Genomic DNA, 20,292 nt, shown 5'->3' on the forward strand with positions numbered 1-20,292 from the left:
AATGGTGTGCAGAAGAATAACAGGAGAAAACTGGGGACACAGACCAGAAAACCTGCTTTGGATATACACCATAATGGTGAGACCTACTCTCACATATGGCGCCATAGCCTGGGCCGATAAAGTAGAACAAATAACAAAATGAAGAGAACTCACGAAAATACAGAGACTTGCATGCATCGGTATAACGGGAGCGATGAGAACATGCCCCACAGCTGGTATGGAGAAGATACTAGGATTAATCAGCATGCTGATAGAACCCAAACCCTTCTGTGGCATACGAATCCACGCTATTAATGAGCACCTCAGACAGAAGGATAAAAATAAAATGAGAGAACAATGTAACTAAGTCATTGGACACAAACAATCCAAAAACCTCTAACAAATTTCGGAAGGAAAGAAGCGATAGAATGTATTAAAGGAAGCAGGAAAAAACTTAGAAATTCTTAACAGGACACTTCAAACTAAATGGACATCTGAAGAAGATTGGCATAACCCAATATGGCATGTACAGATTCTGCAAAGAAGCAGAGGAATCACCAACTAATAAATTGTGGTGCTACACTTGCCCGCAGGAGGTGGAATTTTGGGACGTACAACGTAACATAGAAGACATTCAACTACTGAAATCGAGCCTACTAATCAAGTTCTTTCATGAACTAGGACCAGTGTGCTAAAAGTACAGGACAGGGAATCCAACGGCTCTTAAAGGGCGCAGAATAATTCACACCCCGACTAAAACATCTATATAAATGTCAACAAAAGGTGCTCATTTTTCATAAATAATGGAGATAGATGTTTTGACACACAGGAATTGGAAAATGTGAAATTGTGGATATGGGTTGTGGACCGTTGCGCAATAACGGTTCAGCTCCTTGTTGCGCAACTTTCCGCAGTTTGTTGCGTACCACCGTCGACAGTCAAACCCTGGCGGGAAATCGTCTTCGGCATCGTACGATATCGCCGCAACACGATTGGACGGCGCCGATCATGATTTACATCTGGAAAGGTTATCAGTCATCTATGTCGGCCCAACCTGGGACAAGTGCATAACAACGATTTATAAGTTCTCCTTTAGCATAGAATTTTGACAACTGGAGAATCGGAATCGAGACGCGATGGAGTGCGACACATCCTTCAGCGACAACGATTCATTCAACATAAATGAAATCGTCGAATTAGACGGTACGACTCAATTCAACGTTATTTTTTTAAATTATTTTGTACAATTTAAAACTATCCAGAAGTAAACAACTTAGTGGTATTTAGCGAAGGGTCAACTTCTCGCAAAAAAAAATCTAAACATTTGCTAGCTACAAAAGTGCAACAGTTGTCTTTTTTAATTTTGCCTACAACCAACTTGCATCATGTTTGTTGTTGACTGCCTTTACTCATCCCGTAAACCCTTCATTGATCATGTCATTTGTCAATGGATGCATTGTTACATGCATTCTTTCATATTGAAAGTATTCACTGAAGTATCACATCGTTAACAAACATTGCATCATAATTATGAGATTGACTGACACCAGTCGTATTATTAACCACTTAATTCTGACATATTGAACGCAAGTTGTGGGCTTCCAATACAATTCCACTTGAGAATATCAAAATATCACAGCACATTGTGTTTATCCTTAACAAAGAAAAATGGTAGGCACTCATTGTGAGGGATTGAGGAGCAAGAATGTATCGAGGCCCATCTTCCATTAAGGTGACAAGGTGCGTTCTTGTAATGGGAATGTTTGAGACGGTTCAGGCAATAGGGTTGGGATAGAGAGGTAGGTGTGAAACTTTTGGAATTGGGAACTGATCAGTTGGTTGGCAAAAGGAATGTTAAGGTTGTTGTGGTTAATGGCATAGTAAGGAGCTTTGACAATTTGAGGACTTTTGATTGAAAAGATTAGATGCATTTTAGGGAGCGTACACACAGAGCAAATCTCAGGCTACCCTTGGTTAATTCTCATCAAACCAAGAGGTTGGGGCTAAAGGATTCAACCTTGTGGAATCACAATCAACAACGTCAACCTTATTGATGTTACTGCCAGAAGTCCAAACTTCAATCGAGGCCAACTGCTCCATTGACTCTGATTCGTCTCTCATATACATTAAGCAAATCATCGCCAACAAAGCAGTTTGTTGTCTTTTGTTCGCCGAGATTTGCTTAGTGTGTACTCACCTTTTAGAGAAAGAAGCCAATGCTGGCACTCAGTATGAGTTGTTAACTCTTATTGGTTAAGAGGTGAGGAGGTCTTAAGGAAATCATAATTTAAGGCATTGTGGCGAGTTCTTGGGATGGGAATATGTTGAAAGGTATGGGTGCATCGAGAGGTAGGTGTGAAACTTTTGGAATTAGGAATGGACCAGTTCATTGACAAAAGGAATTTTGAGGTCATTGTGGATAGTGAGGTAGTTGCTTTGACGATTTGTCTGAAGACTTTTTATTGGAAGAATTGGATGCACTGAATGAGGGATGGCTTGGCAGAACCACAAAGTTACACTCCATATGTCCATATTGTCTTGGTATTTCAGTCTTGGAAGTCTTTGTAATAGTCCAAGTCTTGTATTAAGTTGCTGTTTGTTGAAAGTTTTAAGTATTTATTTTCAAGTCATGATCGATTGGCATAGAAATAGCAATATCGTTTATCAAGTCAACTGTAATAAAATCTTTTAATGTTTTCTGAATGTCCAAAGTGGTTGCAGTAAAGTCTCGTAAAGGTTAATTTAGTTTTAACGGCCAAGTCAGGTTTTGGTCCTAGAAGTTTTCATAGTTTCCCAAGTCTTATGTTAAATTCCTTCAAAATCTTTATATGGAGACAAGGAATGACACCCTTCAATCAAGTAGAACACATTGAGCAAACTTTATCTACATGCCAGTCACATGCTCTGGTTTTGGCCAAAAAGTGTCCATGTGTCTATTTTTACACAAGTAATTATAATCCATCTTCTTTAATTCAGAACCTCTGAGATTTGACCTGTTGTTCAAACTCATAATACATTAGAGCTTCTCTGCCAATCCAGCCATTTCCAATCATGTTTTAATTGCATTTTTACTGTCATAGGGCTGAATTGTGGTTGTCAGGACTGTAGGTTGGGGGTCTCCTGGTCTTAGCCACCAGACAGTCAAAAACAGCAAGAATAAACTGACCAAAATGATAGAAATATCCAAGCTACATATTTCTCTAAACAAATAAAATATCTATATATCAATTGTTTGTATTGATCTTAGTCTACCTATCCTAACAAACCAGCCATCAAAGAAGACGAAAGTGGAAATGCATCTGACAGATCAAACCAGTGGGGATTGAAAGACGAAAACGATCATAAACAAAGAAACTTTAGGTTCTTCACCTCGTAGACACCAAGGAGTAGAATTCATATAAGCCTCGGACAGCCAGGTGGCACTGAGGGCAATTACCACAGCAGTAGTAGAGTCCGGAGTCATTTGGGATTGCATTAGGGCCCTTTCAAACACTGGCGTAAACAACAAAATTAACTTGTTTGGAACTAGGGCATACAAACAGGGCGGAGGAGCAATGAAGAAGCCGATAAATTTGCCAAGGAAAGATCGATGAGACACCTATTGACACTGAACCAATTTGTGGCATACCAAACTGCCAAAAACATGGATTCATCAGAGTAGGTTTAAAAAATAAGTCTTTTCAATACGGATGTAGCCCAAGGCCAGGCACGCAAAAAGTTCATCAAAGCACATCGCAGAAACTAATGGCAGAACTACTCATTCTAGGAAGAGTTAGGACTAGAAGGATAGTAGGACTGCAGGCTCCAGTGGCATATGTATAGACTCGGAATGGCAGGAACTTGCCTGTGCAGATATTGCCAAGAAGAAGAGACAGTGGAACATGTCCTCCGTTGATGCGAAGGCTTATGTTGGCTGAGATTCCTCTACAGTATTCTTGAAAAAGCTTTGGGATCTGGTAAAAAGCTTCATGAGGAGCTCTAGACAACAAAGGAGATGCACAGTAGGCCAATACGTCGTGGTGTACTGGTGCCAGTCCAGGCAAAGAGGCGGCCAACCCGTACTCTAATCCTTATTCTTAATCTTATGACCGCTTGGAAATAACCGTCAATGCTGACTTTTCCTTTCATTTTGTCAGGTACCGAGTCATCTTATTTATGTTAATTCTCTCTAGAATTTCTTAATGGTTTCTCCTTAGATCTGGATTTATTTTCTCGTATTTCAGGAATCTTTTGTCACTTCCAAAAACCACATTTTCAAACATTTGGATGTATCTTCTTAAATTATGTTGGAAAAAAATGAAATCTTAAAATATGTTGTGATTGTATCAAATAGTCAGTATACCTATAGGCTTAAATAATGCTTAAACAATAAAATGTTACTTGATCAAGATTTATCTGATTTTTATTTTATTTTTTTCAGACATTATCAACTGTGAAAAAGAACTTTTTAACAAATTAGATGGGATAGATGGGATATTTTCTGAAGTTGGGTTACTTTCTCAGCTTGACATGTTTGGTGACACTGAAATTAGAGAAGACTTTGGGCAAATTGGAAAACAAGAACAAATGGAATTATTTTCCGACAATGAACATCAGGAAAATCTCTCGAATAACCATTTACCACAAGTTTCTTTGAAACATATGACATCACCGAGCTCTCAGCAGCAGCAGCAACCACAGGCACAGCTACTTCAACCCCAAGCCAAGGCAACCTATCCCGAAATTCCCTTGCAGTGTCCAGCTAATCCGCAACCCATAACCACTATACCGCTTTCGGTCCATCAGACTTTTCACCCGGGCCACGAACAACAGCCGTTATCGCAAATTGTGTTGAACCAAAATACTTACTTGCTTCAGCCTCAAAATAAAATCTTTTATAGCAACATAAAGCCAGCTGAGCCCAAGCAGAATAGTTTTCCGACGATCGCCCAAGCGGTTACAAAGCACGAACCACCCATAATCAGAAAAAAGGCTAAAACTTCACCGGCTCAAGAGAAAATTAACAACAATCAGTATGTCACCGTGCAAAATGTTAGCAAAATTCAAGTTCCTCAAGATCAAATGAAACAGGTATTGTTCATTCTTAATCGTTCATATTTTTTAACACACATAAACAAATTGTTATTTAGTTAATAACGTTATATAGATGATTTTCCAAGCACAACTGATAGCACCTGCAACTCAACCGGCAGTTCTCTACACTACAGGAAATATTCAGGAGAAACCAGTCGTAAATCTAGTTAATACGGTAAATACTAATGTCACTCCTTGTCCTACTGACAACAGCAACACAGTTTTGGCTACAGGTAATATTTCCCACTGCAATATTTGTAACGGTATAGGTGAATAATTGTTTTATCATTTCAGGTATCCCAGTGATATTAGAAGCTGATAAAATATCATTGAACCGATTGAAAAATGGGACCAGAGAAAGAGTTCCAAAATTTAAAGAAGTCAAAAGAAATATGCACAATGCAATTGAGCGTAGATACCGAACAAGCATAAATGACCGTATAATTGAACTTAAAGACATCATAGCAGGGCCTGCTGCCAAGGTAGTATTTTACCAACAACTAGCTTTATAACCCAGCGTTGCCAAGGGAGATAATAAAAAGTGTTATTTCTCTTTTTTTTTTTTGTAAATCCTAAAGCCCATTATTTGTTATATGCCCATTTCATAGTGTTTAAACTGCCCAGCATTAATAAAAACAAAGTGTGAAAGTTTCATTGAAATCAGTTCAGTGGTTTTTGTTTTTATGATTAATACACATATGGACATTTACTTTTATACATGTAGATAATTTTATTTTTAAATAGATTAATTATCTTTTTGACTTCCAGATGAATAAATCTTTGATTTTGCGCAAAGCTATTGAATACATTCGGTACCTCCGGGAGTCCAATGAGAAGCTAAAACAAGAAAATTTAGCTCTGAGGATGGCTTCTAACTCTGTTGATGGGTTACTCCCTCAATCGCCGTGCAAAGAGGAAGTCTGCATTGGTGGAATCACTCCTCCAAGATCAGATATATCTTCACCTACAAGATCAGACCATTCAGGGCCTCCGACCCCTCAAGATATCACTTTCAATGAAATTTCTGTAAGTGATGTTCTCAGATGTTTTTATATGAACATTTCGTACAGCAGTTATTTAGAAAGGACATAAGTTCATACTTTTAATAAAAATGGACTATAAAACATAATTAATTATAACAAGTTTTTCTTTATCATTTTAAGGGAAAAGAAGATTATGAATCGGTTAGGATGCGTGGCATGTTGGACCAAACGAGGGTTACGCTTTGTGCATTCATGCTCTCAATTTTGGTGTTCAATCCATTTAAATTCTTTGCGAATAAATTTGGAGCTAACAACTTCTACTCTGATGCTACACTCGAAAGACGAACATTGCTGGAAGGTAGGATAATGTTACTTACTTCAAAAAAAAAGTTTAGTTCTCTCTCAGAAATTCGAACTAATCACACGCGTGAATTCCAATTACTAACCCCTAACCACCCCTTAACACAAGAATCTAGCAGTTTGTTTTTTAGGTGAAGAGAGGTGAGGGATTCACTGAACAAAAACATTATCTCTCGCTTATTCAAGCATTCACTCATTTATTCTCTCCCTCACTCACTTACTTTCTCTATGCACTCACTTATTCTCTCATTCGCTCATACTTTTTCTCTCCTACACACTCATTTACTTTCTCTCTCACTCATTCATTCACTTCTTATACTCTCACACCCACTTATTTTTGCTAGTGCTTAGTGCTCACCCACTCACTTATTCTCTCTCATTCACTTATTCTCTCACTCACGCATTCACTCACTTTCTCTTCCCTTCCCTCCCTCTCTTTCTCATATTTTCCTCTCTCACTCACTTATTCATTCACTCTCTCTCTCTCTCTCTCTCTCTCTCTCTCACACTCACTCTCACTCTTTCTTTCTTTCTTTCTTTCTCTCTTTCTCTCTATTTTTTTCTCTCACACTCTTTTCCTCAATCATTCTCTTTTACCCCACATGTTTCATTTGTTTCCTTCCTTTAAAATCTGACTTCGTGATTTTTTTTCCTGTTCGGAGTATGGATTAGGGAAATTAAAAAAAAGGTAATTAAAAAAAAAAAATTTTTTTTGTTTATTTTAGTCTCAGATATATGGAATGCTGGCTCTTCTGTGCTGCTTTGGGTTTTCAATATGTCACTTTTGCTGTGTTGCCTTGTCAAATTGCTGATGTTTGGTGATATCGTTCTTCCTGCCAAGTCCAAAGAGTCGATGAATTTTTGGCGCCATCGGAAGCAAGCAGACTTTTACATATCAAAGGTATATTTAAGACATGCACATCACATTCTTGTTATAGAGATTTATTTTTAATCTTGTTTGCACATTTAGATTGCTGATACTATCATATTGTTTTTATTCAAATTTTCTAGGCCAACACTGCAGGGGCAAAACAGGAACTCTTAACATGTCTCAACATACTGAACTTGCCGTTGCCCACTACCAAAATTCACTTAATGGCTGCGTGTTTGTGGCAAATAATTCGCCAGTTTTTACATAGGCTATGGATTGGGCAATGGCTTTCACAACACGAAGGAGGCTTTTTTGTAAACCTGTAAGTTTTTTTATAATTATAATTTTTATTATGTATTGTGCTTTTTTAACTCCTCATTTTTAGTTCTGCTCGTCAAGAAGCTTTGCGTTCTGCTAGAGAGCAAGCTATGGTTTACCATCACCTACACAGACTTTATCTAATAGAGCCAAGGTATTCATTAACTGATTTCGTTATCGCACTTTCTGCTGCTAATCAAGCAGAAGCTGCTGGGTCGGTTATGACTAAAGAAGAATTGGCACAGATGTATTTTGCAATCGCAATTCATTTAAAACAGCTCTCAGGACTTCAGTTCATTAGTAGGTAAGAATGTTGTGTTTTGCCATTTTACAATTTCCTGTACTTCTATTATTTGTTAAACTGTTGAATTTCTCCTTGGTATCTGCTGGATAATGATCATGTAGTTTGATCAGTTATTGTAAGTCAAAGTACTTGTTTATTTGATTTTCCACTTATCTAATTAATTTTTTGCAGTTTCATTAAATAATCACTTCAACTCAAAGTCATATGTTTTATTGTTGCATATTGTCATTTCTGTATTTGTTTTTGTTGCAGGTTTTACTTTTGGCTTGGATGCCGAATCGGTTTGAATTCGAATTCCAACTGGCTATTTACAAGCCAGGGCAAAAACTTCTTAATGAACCACAACTGGGATTATGAAAAGAATAAAATCAACAATGTTTTTACCGAATTAACAGATGGAACCAATCCTCTCGCGTTTGCCAGCAAAGTAAGCATTTGAAATCGAGTTTTGATTGATTGTCTTTTTTTCCATACATTTTCAATTTATTTATAGGCATTTCGTGAGCATCTGATTGATTGTATCCTCCATGTGTTGGTCACACCTGGAAGTCGTGCAATCGAAAATCCAGCCAACACCGAAAATGAAGAAAATACTCAAACTGTTAAAATTCTTTCATCGTATTTGGAAATACTCTCCAACAATACTTCCTTCGAAGGTTTGTTTACTTTAAATTTATGATATAATAAAAAGTTAATAATCATGACCTTATTAAGAACTTATTGTTAGATTGATCTTCATCCTTGCTAATAAATATATTTCCAGTTTTGTTTCAGCCTATAACTATTTATCGCTACAATGTATTACATATTTTATAGTCTATTACAATTTTTAATTTTATATTTTACATATTTCTGTTTAGGAGGTCTGTGCCATTAATTACTTTAATTTTTGAAATTTTAAAAAATTATTTAAACTTCAAAACAAAACAAATATATATTACCTTTTTATCATCCTTAATAATTACCTTATTTTAAAAAAATAAAACTGTAAAATTGTATGTTTTTATATTATTTTATGTAAAATTAAGGTAATTATTGAGGATAATGATAAAATAATAATCTTTAACCTTGTGGTGATTCGATACGATGTTGGTTCTGCACTGACTCTCTTAGCATGATTAGTGGTCCAGTCTCCATCGACCCTCTTGTAATGCTCTTGTTGGAGAAATACCAAGAACCAGGAGCTTGGCAAAACGGTTGGGAACCCGGTTTCATCGGTCTGGTGGGTAACGAAAAGGCGGATGAGGCTGCTAAGGCCAGGACATTCCTACATCCCTAACGACTACGATCTGGCCCCCGATAATAAAAAGACAATAAAAAAGTGTTGGTGGACCGGATCAGCACTGTTGATACGTGGCCCTAGGAGGACCTGACTCGTAGATGAAGGGTAACCACGCCTTCAGAATAGGCCATGTGAAGTTGACACTAAAGCCCCTGTATGTGTCCGCCATGCAGAGAGGTTGCTGGATGAATCCCACCTAATTGAAGGGTGTAAATCATTGATTCCTTATAGGGAGCATGTATGAATGCCACCTGATATTAGAATCTGGGTCCCCAGTTCCAATTTTTGGTGGAAACAGGGTTGTTTTATAGCGTTATAATACTGACAGTTTTGTGTCCCTAGTGTGTGAGAGTGATGTAGTGTAGAAAGGCTGATAGAGAAATATCAAATACACTTCCACCATAACTGAGTGAATATACATAAGAAAGAATATACTTATGATTGAATGAGGGGGGGCCGCGGTAGCCGAGTGGTTAAGGCATCAGACTCTCGGCTAGTAGATCCCGCGTTTGTGGGTTCGATCCCCACCGTCGCCTCTGGACTTTTTCTGACGCCTAAGGGGACCGGTGGCCGCAATTGAAAGAAATTGACATGGCATTCATCAATGGAAGGGGCAGGATCGGATCTCAGTGACCCTGAATTTGGTCCCAACCCCCTTTAGATATGAGTTTCTTCGATGGAAGAACACCGGTACAATGGGGGTTCAAGTTCACATTTGTGTTGCGAGCCCTCCCCCAAAATATGGACCCAGGGATAAAGTACAATAAGCTGTATAGTTCAGCTGCAGTGCTCAGGAGGGAACTCCTCCAGTCCCTGGTATCCAAATAAAAAATAAATAAAAATGAGTGAATGAGAGCTCTGGATTTAGGAACTGATTAACTGGCTGAAATGACCTAGCAGTTGACAGCCCCAGAGGCTGAATGGATGAGACTGAGGTTTGACTCTGGACTGCCAATCCAATGGTAGGTGATGCTTGAGGCCAGACTGTAATTTATTGTAAATTACAAAAGCTGGAAAATATGAAAACAGTAAGATTTATTTATATGTTTGTTGGCGCTGCTGAGTCGGCTCCCTTCATCATCAGTGGCATGGCTGATTGCCCCACAAAATGCAAAAAAATATGACAAATGTTTTAAGCTGTAGGCTTGTTTTGTTTATAATGTAATGGGGAAAAAATCCCTTTTATTACCCTACATATAGAAAATGTAAAATATAAATTAATTTTAACCTTGACTTGGCAGGTGTAGAGGACAAAACCGCAAAATGGTGGACGACTATTATGCAAGTGGCTACTTTATGGATGCAGGGGGAAGATTACGAAGCAGAAACGCTTTACAATCAGGCTGAAAAAGTCCCATCCTACCTCCTAAATTATCCATTGGCGAAAGCAGTGTTGGCCGGGTTTCAAATGCGACGATCGTTTATATCAGGAAATAATCATAAAGTGACGTTAAAGTACGCATCTTACGCATCACATCATTTGCTCGACAGCATCACTTCAAGCCATAAAGCGGATGAAAAAACGTTGGTGAGCATGGATTTAAATGTCATAATATCCAATATGTAGTATTTGTTTGGAATCGGTGGATTTAATTTTTTGCATGTAACAATTCCAGCTGTCACAACTTATGTTATGCGATTGGCTTTTGGAAACAAGAATGTCAATATGGGAAAGTGGGGCAGTATCTGTGACATCCTTGTTCCTTCAAGATTTCCACTCTGATATTGAATCCCTGAAACAGATAGCCCAGTTTGTCCCTGTAAGTACCAATCAAAACCTATTTAATTTTTTTATCTTTATATTATTGTATTTGTATTTATACACATATTTATACAATTTGTCTTGACATAAATTAACAAATATCAGTTTCAAGATTCTTATAAAACAAACAAATAGTGGAGAAGACAGATGATTTTTACCATGCTTAAAATGTTTATGTATTGGTATGTGCATAAGTTTTTTAAAAAGATAGTTCCTACTCACAGTAAGTTGTTTTGGAACGATCCGGATTTCGAGCCTTTTGGCTCATTATCAGGTTGAAGGATTTCTACAACCACGTCTCTCGACATGAATTGCCAAAGTGAACCCGCTGATACATCCGCCAACGCGACGTTCCAATTATCAGCTGATTTTTTTAATGACGCTCAATTTGAACGTGCGAAACGCGGAAATTATAACACAAATAAATATTAGAATAATAAATACTTAATATTGCTATAAATTACTATAAAAATAATAACAATTAAAATAATTAGATTATTTGGATGTTTGATATTATTTATGCACATATTTAAAATGGGAGGTAGATCAAAATCTGTTATATTATTAATGCATTTATCACCATGTTCAATTTTACATTTTTTAATTTCAAATTTCTCAAACCAATCTAGTTCTTTCCCTTTGTTGAAACTATGTAACACTTTTGTATTTAAATTTGAATTGAAATTATGTTTTGTTTCTTTTAGATGGTCCTTAAATTCCGAAAATTTGCTCGATTTAGGCAAGTGTTCTTTTACTCTTGTTTTTATTTCTCTACCGCTTTGTCCTATATATTTAATATCACAATCATTACAATTGAGTTGGTAAACCCCGCTTTTTGCCAAATTGTCTACTTTGTCTTTAGGTTTTAAGAGGATGTTTTTAAATGAACCCGTACTTCTAAAAGCTATTCTAAAACCTTCTTGTTTAAAAATTTTACTAACTTTTTCCGATAATTCACCAATGTATGGCAAACAACAGAAACCTAATGATTCATTTGTGGTGGGGTGGCTGAGTCCTATTGTTGATTCATTTAAAGTTAATTTTTTTATTCTTTTAACTAGCAACCTATCAATAAATATTTCTTGATACCCGTTGTTTTTTGCTAAGGTTTTAATAGTTTTTAATTCTTGTTTATAGTTATCAGGTGTTAGCGGAGGTTTTAACATCCGGTCTATGAGCCAAATGAAACCAGCAGCCTTTTGAGACCATGGGTGGGAAGAATCTGTTGGTATCATAGTGTCTGTAGTTGTGGGTTTTCTATATACGTCTATTTCTATTAGGTTGTTTATTATGGACAGTTTTAGGTCTAAATTTAGCTCGAAATCCGGATCGTTGCAAAACAACTTACTGTGAGTAGGAACTATCTTTTTAAAAAGGATTGAACACCACACTCACTCCATCATTTATCATTTCTATTAGTTTTTCACCTTTCAGAAAAAAATCAAACCTTTAAAATATAAATGTATTTTATTTTTAATCCAAAATATAATTTCTTTCTTTTTTTATAATGTACTTCCTACGTTTGGGGAGCAGAAATATCCCCTTTTTGTAAAATTCTGTCTTAGATGAGAAGAAATCTGTAAATCTGATATTCAGAGCATTTTCGTTTAAAAATTTCGTACCTTTTAAGTGGTCGTCTATGGCGAGGAAGGGGTGGGACAACTGTTAAGCTTAACTTAGCAATTTTTACTCTGCTTAAAACATAGGAAAAACCGCTGACCCAGTGAAATGAATCAGCTCTTTCTTATGGCTCACGCTGACGTTCACCAAATTTATCTCACCCAAATTCCACAAGTAAATATCTAAATTGCAAGGTGTATATGAAAGAAATGGCGAACTGCTAATCTTTTTTTATTATTGCCATTCTTCTTGAAAACAAGTGAATAAAACAAAAATTAAAATATAAAAACAAATAAAAGTGTATATATAATGGAAACAAATATTTTTATTGAACATAAAATAAAAAGAAATCAACACATATTTTTGAAACCTCGCAGAGCTCATCCATAAATTGTGATTTCTTGTAACTGGGTATAACCTGTAAATAAATAAATAAGGGCTAGAGTAATGGTCAATGCTGGGAAGCGGGATCGTGGTTGAAACTTGACTGGGCGAGAACGCAGAAAAAATACAGACTCCCACATCCTGGAGAGGTAAATTATAAGAGTGGAGAGATCAGTGAGAGTGGCTCTTTTCAGACTGGTTTCATCGCTCAGAGCCCGATACTAGCTGAGCAGTATGACGCCTGGTCATCTTTTACCAGGGATGGACGGTTCTCCTCTTTGTTTCTAATAAATTATTTCTCAAATATCCCTTTAAATAGACAATAGGACCTTCAAGAGGGTGCAATCCTGCTCTTGCCGTCGATAGTGGTGTTTCATTCTTCTTGCAAATGGACCTTCGGCATTTTTGTAAAGAACCTCATCCCCAGTGACCAAATAGTAAATAAACCCTTCTGATTTATTCCTATTAAGATGTGAAACACAACAAGTCATGCGGTCTTCCTTGTTCGTGAGGGACAATTCACAGGGAACCCATAAAACGAGTTTCACAGCATAACCCAGAGATCAGATTCTTCTTTCTATTTTCGTGCGATGTACCTGAAATCTATCTGAAAGCTCTGCTACAGTTAATTTGTTTTTTCCTCATCCTCCATGCCATTAATAAGTTATTGCTTTTAAGCGCTTCAGGCATTCCACAACTAGGCTGGTCTTTTAATTTGCTTTTCTCCATTACTAAAATATTCAATTACTATGTATCACTGTAAATTCTACATAAATTGTGACAGGCATCCGCCGCTCTTGCCTGAGATCGAACTTGTATAGTAAGCAATGTCTCAAATGAATTTTATCTTCTTCCTTCTCGTATGCATCCCAGTGTAGATGTAGATTGACTTTTGGAATAAACTTCCCCTTTGTTGACAATCTCTTTCGATAGGGCTTTTCTCACCGTAGTGCTAATGGGGCAAGGGTGAAAATTGAAATATATAAACGGGATAAATCTCCAAATTATTATTATTATATTACATAATGGGGAAGATGGTTCCATCTTATGCCACAATACATTTCTAAAAGCTGTCTGTTGTATGTACATTAAACAAAAATATGCAATCAGTTTATGCATTTCTATTTTATTTTTAATACAGTCTGCTGTCCGAAGAGTGTTCATTTATGAAGCAGCAGTTCATCTGATAGCTGGAGCTTCACCAGCACGTGCTCAACACTTTTTGGATAGAAGCCTTAGGCACAGGCCTACGAGGTCATCAATGATTTGTGGCGGGAAAGGTAAACATTAAAAACAAATTTTAAAAAAAACTTTTGATTTTATGTATTTAATTATATTTATTTCACCTTCAAGATAAATCTGGAGAAAATTCGAGTGGAAAGCGTGAACACGCGGCTGCACTTTACCTCGCTTGTAAACATTTGCCTGCACCGCTTTTGTCATCGCCGGGTGAACGAGCTGGAATGTTGGTTGAAGCGGCGAAAACTCTCGAAGGAATAGGAGACAAAAAACGTTTGAACAATTGCTACAAACTTATGAAAACCTTAGGCACATCAGCAATTACAAACTGAAGTAGTAGGTTGTCCGATACTTATTGATTTTACATCATTAAATCGCCTTGTTTCCTATCATCTATGCAAATGTAAAATTTTCTATTTATGTAATTGTTTTATTTTTAAACGCGTTACAAAATATATATTTGTTACAACTTTTTACAATTTATTTTCCTCTCCTCTTTTCTTTCTTTTGCTTGTAGATATTTATTTATTTTGTAAATAAAGGATTTGTGTCTTCCATTATCTATCGATATGGTCAAACACTGCAGACAGGTCGATAAAAAAATGCCTAGACCATCCTACTCAATCTTATTTTGACAATGCTCATTATCTTATCAACAGGTGCCCTGCCTGATGTCATCTTATTTATTTTTTTTAGGGGGCATCCGACAGCTTGGTTATTTTAGCCCCGTCCAATCATCGTATTATACTGTCTTTAACGTTTATTTATTAAAATCTTTATTCAACATTTAGTACAGTTCTCATAATTAATGATTTAAGTTGTTAACTTTTTTTTTCTTCATTTTCTATAGGTAGGTAGGTTCTGTAAGTAAATACAGTATGAGCAGAAATTTTGTAAATTGGAGAAGAATGGAGAAAGACGTCACTTTTTTTCTCAAGCTTATTTGCTCTCGCCTTCCCAATCATTGTCAAGTAATTTAATTAGTTATCTGTTTATTATTAATTATTATTCCAATTTTTATGCAAACATGGTTGTTAACAATTTTTTTTTTTATTTTTTATTGGCCTTATGATCTTGCATATTAGCCATGGTACGAATTCTTGTGTTCAAATTGGGGGTTATCGGGAAAAAAGGGCCAGAGGCGACGGTGGGAATCGAACCCACGACTGCAGTGTGAGAGTCTCTCATGCTAACCACTCGGCTACCGCGGTCCCCAACAAAAATAAGTGTCCTGTTTGTGACACTAAATTTTATTCTCAACCAATTTTTGCATAAAATTGGAAATGAGTTAAATGCACGAACGTAATTTTTTCCATCCACATCTGAGTATACCCAAATGTCAATTTTCCAGTTCAGAGATACATTGGTACATTCGAACACACCACCTTCAGCAAAACATCTCTGTACTTCATCAAAATTAGTTTGTAATTTTCTATACATATTCTTTTAACTCCATGTTTCAATATTTTTAGTAAAATCTGGCCAGAATTGTCCTTAATTTCATTATGTTCATTTAGGTTTTTTAAATTCTATATTTTTTCTCCGTTGCTCATTTTCATTTTTTATTAAGATAATAAATATTATAATTAGTATAGAAATAGATTCTTCTTAATCAAGTTCAAACCTTTATGAAACGACTGGCACTTATTCTCTGGTAGCACCCGGACTTGGAGTTTAAATTTTCCCAAAGGAGTTTTCTCTGTAGTTACTTTCTCTAGACAGTAGACTACCTTGTTTAAAATTAAAAAAAAGTTTTTAAAACTTCATGCGTGTTCCTGGTCTCATTTATTTTATTAAAGACTGACGGCAGCGTTTCTACATATACCTGAGACGAGATTTTAAACTAGTTAAATGGAACCTTGCCAGGACCAGGTGCCCTGATATTCGTTGAATTTTTAACTACTTGCATTAATACTTTTATATGAAAAGGGGTATCCTATTTATTAATAGTGGTTTTGCATAACTTATTCTCAGTGCATTTATAAAACGGTTGAATGTTTTCCTACTTCTATCGCTATTCTTCTGCCAGTATAATTTTATAAAATTTAAAATGATTCAATTTGAATGTTCATACTAAGCTCCAGTCTCTTTATTTTAAATGAATTTTATCTTTTAGGCAGAGACGTTTTTATAATCACAAGCCGCCTTTAAATATAGAACTAGTTGGAGAACACGTTTTTCTAAATGTGTTTAAGGGCTCCAAAAAGTCTTGAATGTGAATATTGCGCAATATCTATCAAACCAGTCTTGTTTGTGATTAATTTCTTTACAATTAATTAAGGTTTTTAGTCGAAATAAAAAAGTCGAATTTTTTCAAATGTCGTGTAATTGGATTGGATTCTCGACAACAAATGAAATGGCCACAGAGAGCTTTAGTGAAGTATATTTCATTTTAAATCATTAAATTCACTAATTTCGTGGTCCACGACCAATTAATATATTACAATTAATTAAGGTTTTTAGTTGAGATAAAAAATGGCAAAAAGGAGGGAAAATTCAAAAGGTGGGGTTGAGATGGGAAGTTAGTGTCCGAGTGGGTCGAGGTCGCGATAGCTCAAGTGGCAGAGCAGTGGCGTATCTAGCCGAAGATCGTGGGTTCGAATCCTGCTCGTACCATTGAATTTTTTATCTGTCAATTGGTCAAGCGGACCACGAAATTAGTGAAATTAATTTTTTTACTCATATAATTTTTCTTTCTTACAACACCATTTATTCGAATATGCAACAAATAAAACAGTTGATATGTACAAATGTAAAAATAAATTAACACAAAATCTGGTAATTCAACAAGAAAAAAAAACTATATAGATAAATACTAATCTAGCACTGGAACACAAAGAATCATCCAGTAATGGGAATCGTACGGGATGTTCTTATGATGACTGAGTAATGGATTTGGATGTGCTGAAAGGGATTTGTGGAATTTTGTAGGAACATACTTTATAAATATATATATAGTATGTAAATGAGATTGAAAATATTATACCATATATCTACTTAGTAGTCATAATTATTATATTTTTTATTATTATCATCGTATTATTTTAATTAATTATACTTTATTCTCAACCAAGACCTTAGATTAAAGTGTAATTAATTAAAACAATTAAGATAAACATTTATAAATGAAAATATAACAAAAATATATATAAAATATATATAATCATTAAAGAATAATATAGTTCTTGAAATTATTCAATTTTAATTATAATTATTCTTTTTATGTAAGGTTTTTTGGTTGAGATTAAAAAAATCAGTGTCAAGAGCGGGATTCGAACCCACGACATTCGGCTAAATACTCCGCTGCTCTACCACTTGAGCTATTGTGAAGTCATAGTTGTGAGACAGCGCTTCTCAAAATCTCAGTTGGTACTTGCCTAGGCATTAATGATAATAAGTGTACTGTTATTGTTCTACTTGGTTTTTCCAATGCGTTTGGTTCTGTAAATCATGCTTAATTTGAAATTGACTTTGAATCTTTTGGGTTTTTCTTCTTCTGCTTGTAATCTCATATATCTGTCTGATAGAACTCATGATAGTTGATATAGCTTTGCATGATAGCTTTAAATTCCATCTCCTATTTTCTCTCAATTTCAGCGGTGTATTCCAAGGCTCTATTCTTAGACATTTAATCTTTTCCTTGTTTATAAATGAACTTCCATTAGTTCTTAATTTCTCCCAATTTCCTATTTATGCTGATGACATTCAATGTACGTCCTACAAGCAATGAAGTTATCTCTGTTCAACCAAGATCTTCATTCTCAACCAATGGTCAAGTAATAATAGCATTCTTTTAAATACTAACAAATCACAGTTCTTATTAATTTCCAATAAACCTATTAATACCGATATCCCTCCTCAAATCAATGGCTCCCCTATTAATATTTGTCTTAAAGTTAAAAATTTTGGCGTTATCTTTAATTCCAAGCTTACATGGCATGACCATGTGTGCTCTATTGTTTAAAAAGTCTACTCAAGCCTGCATTCTCTTTGACACCTTAACTGTTTCACTCCACAGAAAACTATGAGTTCTCTTTATTAAATCCCTAAAAATACCTTATTCTTCTTATTGAAGTGCTATTTTTTCACTTTCTTTTGATTCTCAATCTGCTCATTGCCTTCATTTGCTTATTATTCATTTATTAGATACTGTTATGACACCAAGAGATTTCTGGAAGTTTGGTGGAATAATACTCCAATCATGAGACATGTGAAGAAATTCATAAAAGGGTCATTCGCAAAACTTACAAGAGAATTACTGTAAGGTAACCACAACAGAACCAGGATTCTGGCGACTCCTGACAGGGCACTGTCATCTAAGAAGGCACATGCACCAGAGAGGAGTTCAGACAGAAGAAACACTGTGCAGATACTGGCAAGAAAAGGAGAAGACTGCCGAACGCATTTTATGTTTTTGTGAAGGTCTTTGTAAGTGCAGATTTTTGCAACAAGGAGAGGAAAAACCACAAGCAAGATCCTAACTAAAGAGCCGCTGGCAAGGCTATGGATGTGATTAACACCCCGAAGCTGGCCAGTGAATTGTAAAAAAAAAGAGAAAAAACCAGGAGCACAATAGATCCACTCTTGTTGAGGTGCAGAAGGCCTTGTGGTCACCTCTTTTATCCCTATACCCTATCCTAGTACGTTTCAAGTTTAACAAAGCTACAGGAAAAGCATGCAATAAATCAATTCCAAAAAAATAATAATAGAGTGGGAGCTGATAAATAGTATGTTGGCGGAATAAAGAACTTACAGATAAAAGAAAAGAAGTGAATTACCAGAATGCGAGGAAGTAGCAGGATGATGATGACATTAAGAATGAATTGATGAAAAGAAATAATATGGTGAGATGATAATGAAAGCTTAAATAGAATGTTGGAAAAAATTATTGCAATTCTGTAGATGGTCAAAATCCCTGGAACTTGGTGTACAAACCATCTACAGGTAAGTTAAAAACAATTTAGTTGTATCCACAGTTAAGAAACTGGATGTAAGTTATACATGTGAGTTTAAAGATACCATTGAAACAGTTATGGATAAATTCTTCTATTGAAGAAAATGCTTATCATAAAAAATAAGAGAAAAGAAATTTTACAGGAGATGAACAGGTTGAAGGCTGTTCACTTTGGATGAAGTAAGAAGAGCAATTATTTGCAATTATTATTAAGCAAGCGAGATTAGAAGATCATTGAGATCAAAAGAGCAAGATCATCATCAGTGAGAATTAAACCTAAAATTTCTATATTGTGTACATAATTTTATAAATTCATTTACACATCTTACTTTTATTTGTATAATTTAAACAACGTTTATAAATCTCCGTCCCTGAAGATGAACTCAATAACAATCCAAACATTGGCACGAAAAGAAAATGTTTTTTTAAACCTACATTACATCAGACCCCATGTCACGATCTGTAAACAATCATTAATTAAGTCACTAAATACCACACGTTAGCAAGTTAATTGAAGAAAACTTCAAAAGAAGTTCAAAAGAGAAGAAAAAATACGTAAGTTTCTTTTAACATAGGACAGCAACTCTGGCTGATAATAACAAGATCAGAATGGAAGGGCTGCCCTCAAGGTCCTGTTGTTGACTAGGTTTTCGGAATATTAAATATGGCTCGGTGCTCAAGCAGCTATCTACTCAAGCTTCTATTATCTTTGATGCTTTAGCTTTTTCACTCCACAAAAAACTAGAGTTCTTCTTATTAAATCCCTAATAATTCTCTTACTGTAGTGCTATTTTTTCACTTTCATTAGACTCTCAATCTGCTCATCGCCTTCAAATTACTTACCATTCCTGCATTATATACTGTTATGGTCTTAAAACAAGGCATCATATTTCATCCTATATTAATGAATGCCCTCAGTATTTATCAATTATCTTTCCTCATTCCTTATCCAAATGCACCAATCATATCCCAAGCCTTCAGTACTCCTCTAAACGTTTAGCCTTATCCTTCAGAATTGCCGGGCCAAGAGTGGAATTTGGTTCCACGGGAAGTACATTCTGCCTCTTCGCTGGCTGGTTTCAGGTCTATATGAGTTTTTAAAAACATGTCATCTCCGTTTCTTTTTCCCGTTTCTTTTTTTCTCTTTCTGCTTTTCTTTCATA

General features: G+C 35.6%; 1 protein-coding gene across 1 annotated transcript; it reads left to right on the forward strand.

Moving 5' to 3' along the window:
* The first annotated feature begins 897 nt into the window (after positions 1 to 897).
* LOC106666900 (sterol regulatory element-binding protein 1) lies at positions 898 to 14,648 on the forward strand. Its single transcript, XM_014394431.2, has 15 exons — positions 898 to 1,182; positions 4,400 to 5,049; positions 5,126 to 5,285; positions 5,347 to 5,534; positions 5,821 to 6,078; positions 6,216 to 6,393; positions 7,121 to 7,296; positions 7,407 to 7,588; positions 7,652 to 7,888; positions 8,141 to 8,315; positions 8,382 to 8,544; positions 10,412 to 10,698; positions 10,787 to 10,930; positions 14,078 to 14,216; positions 14,290 to 14,648. The coding sequence occupies exons 1-15, from the start codon at positions 1,116 to 1,118 to the stop codon at positions 14,505 to 14,507; spliced, it is 3,222 nt and encodes a 1,073-aa protein (XP_014249917.1). The 5' UTR covers positions 898 to 1,115; the 3' UTR covers positions 14,508 to 14,648.
* The last annotated feature ends 5,644 nt before the right edge of the window (positions 14,649 to 20,292 follow it).

Source organism: Cimex lectularius, unplaced genomic scaffold, assembly GCF_000648675.2.
Source record: "Cimex lectularius strain Harlan isolate CLEC.00 unplaced genomic scaffold, Clec_2.1 scaffold115, whole genome shotgun sequence".
In the NCBI taxonomy this organism is placed as follows: Eukaryota; Metazoa; Arthropoda; class Insecta; order Hemiptera; family Cimicidae; genus Cimex; species Cimex lectularius.

Bases quoted from the DNA above. Each gene is read 5' to 3' on its own strand.
- LOC106666900 (XM_014394431.2), top strand. From the start codon at position 1,116: ATGGAGTGCGACACATCCTTCAGCGACAACGATTCATTCAACATAAAT. The intron at 5,050-5,125 runs GTATTGTTCATT...AACGTTATATAG, and splicing joins CTCAAGATCAAATGAAACAG to ATGATTTTCCAAGCACAACT. The intron at 6,394-7,120 runs GTAGGATAATGT...TGTTTATTTTAG, and splicing joins AAGACGAACATTGCTGGAAG to TCTCAGATATATGGAATGCT.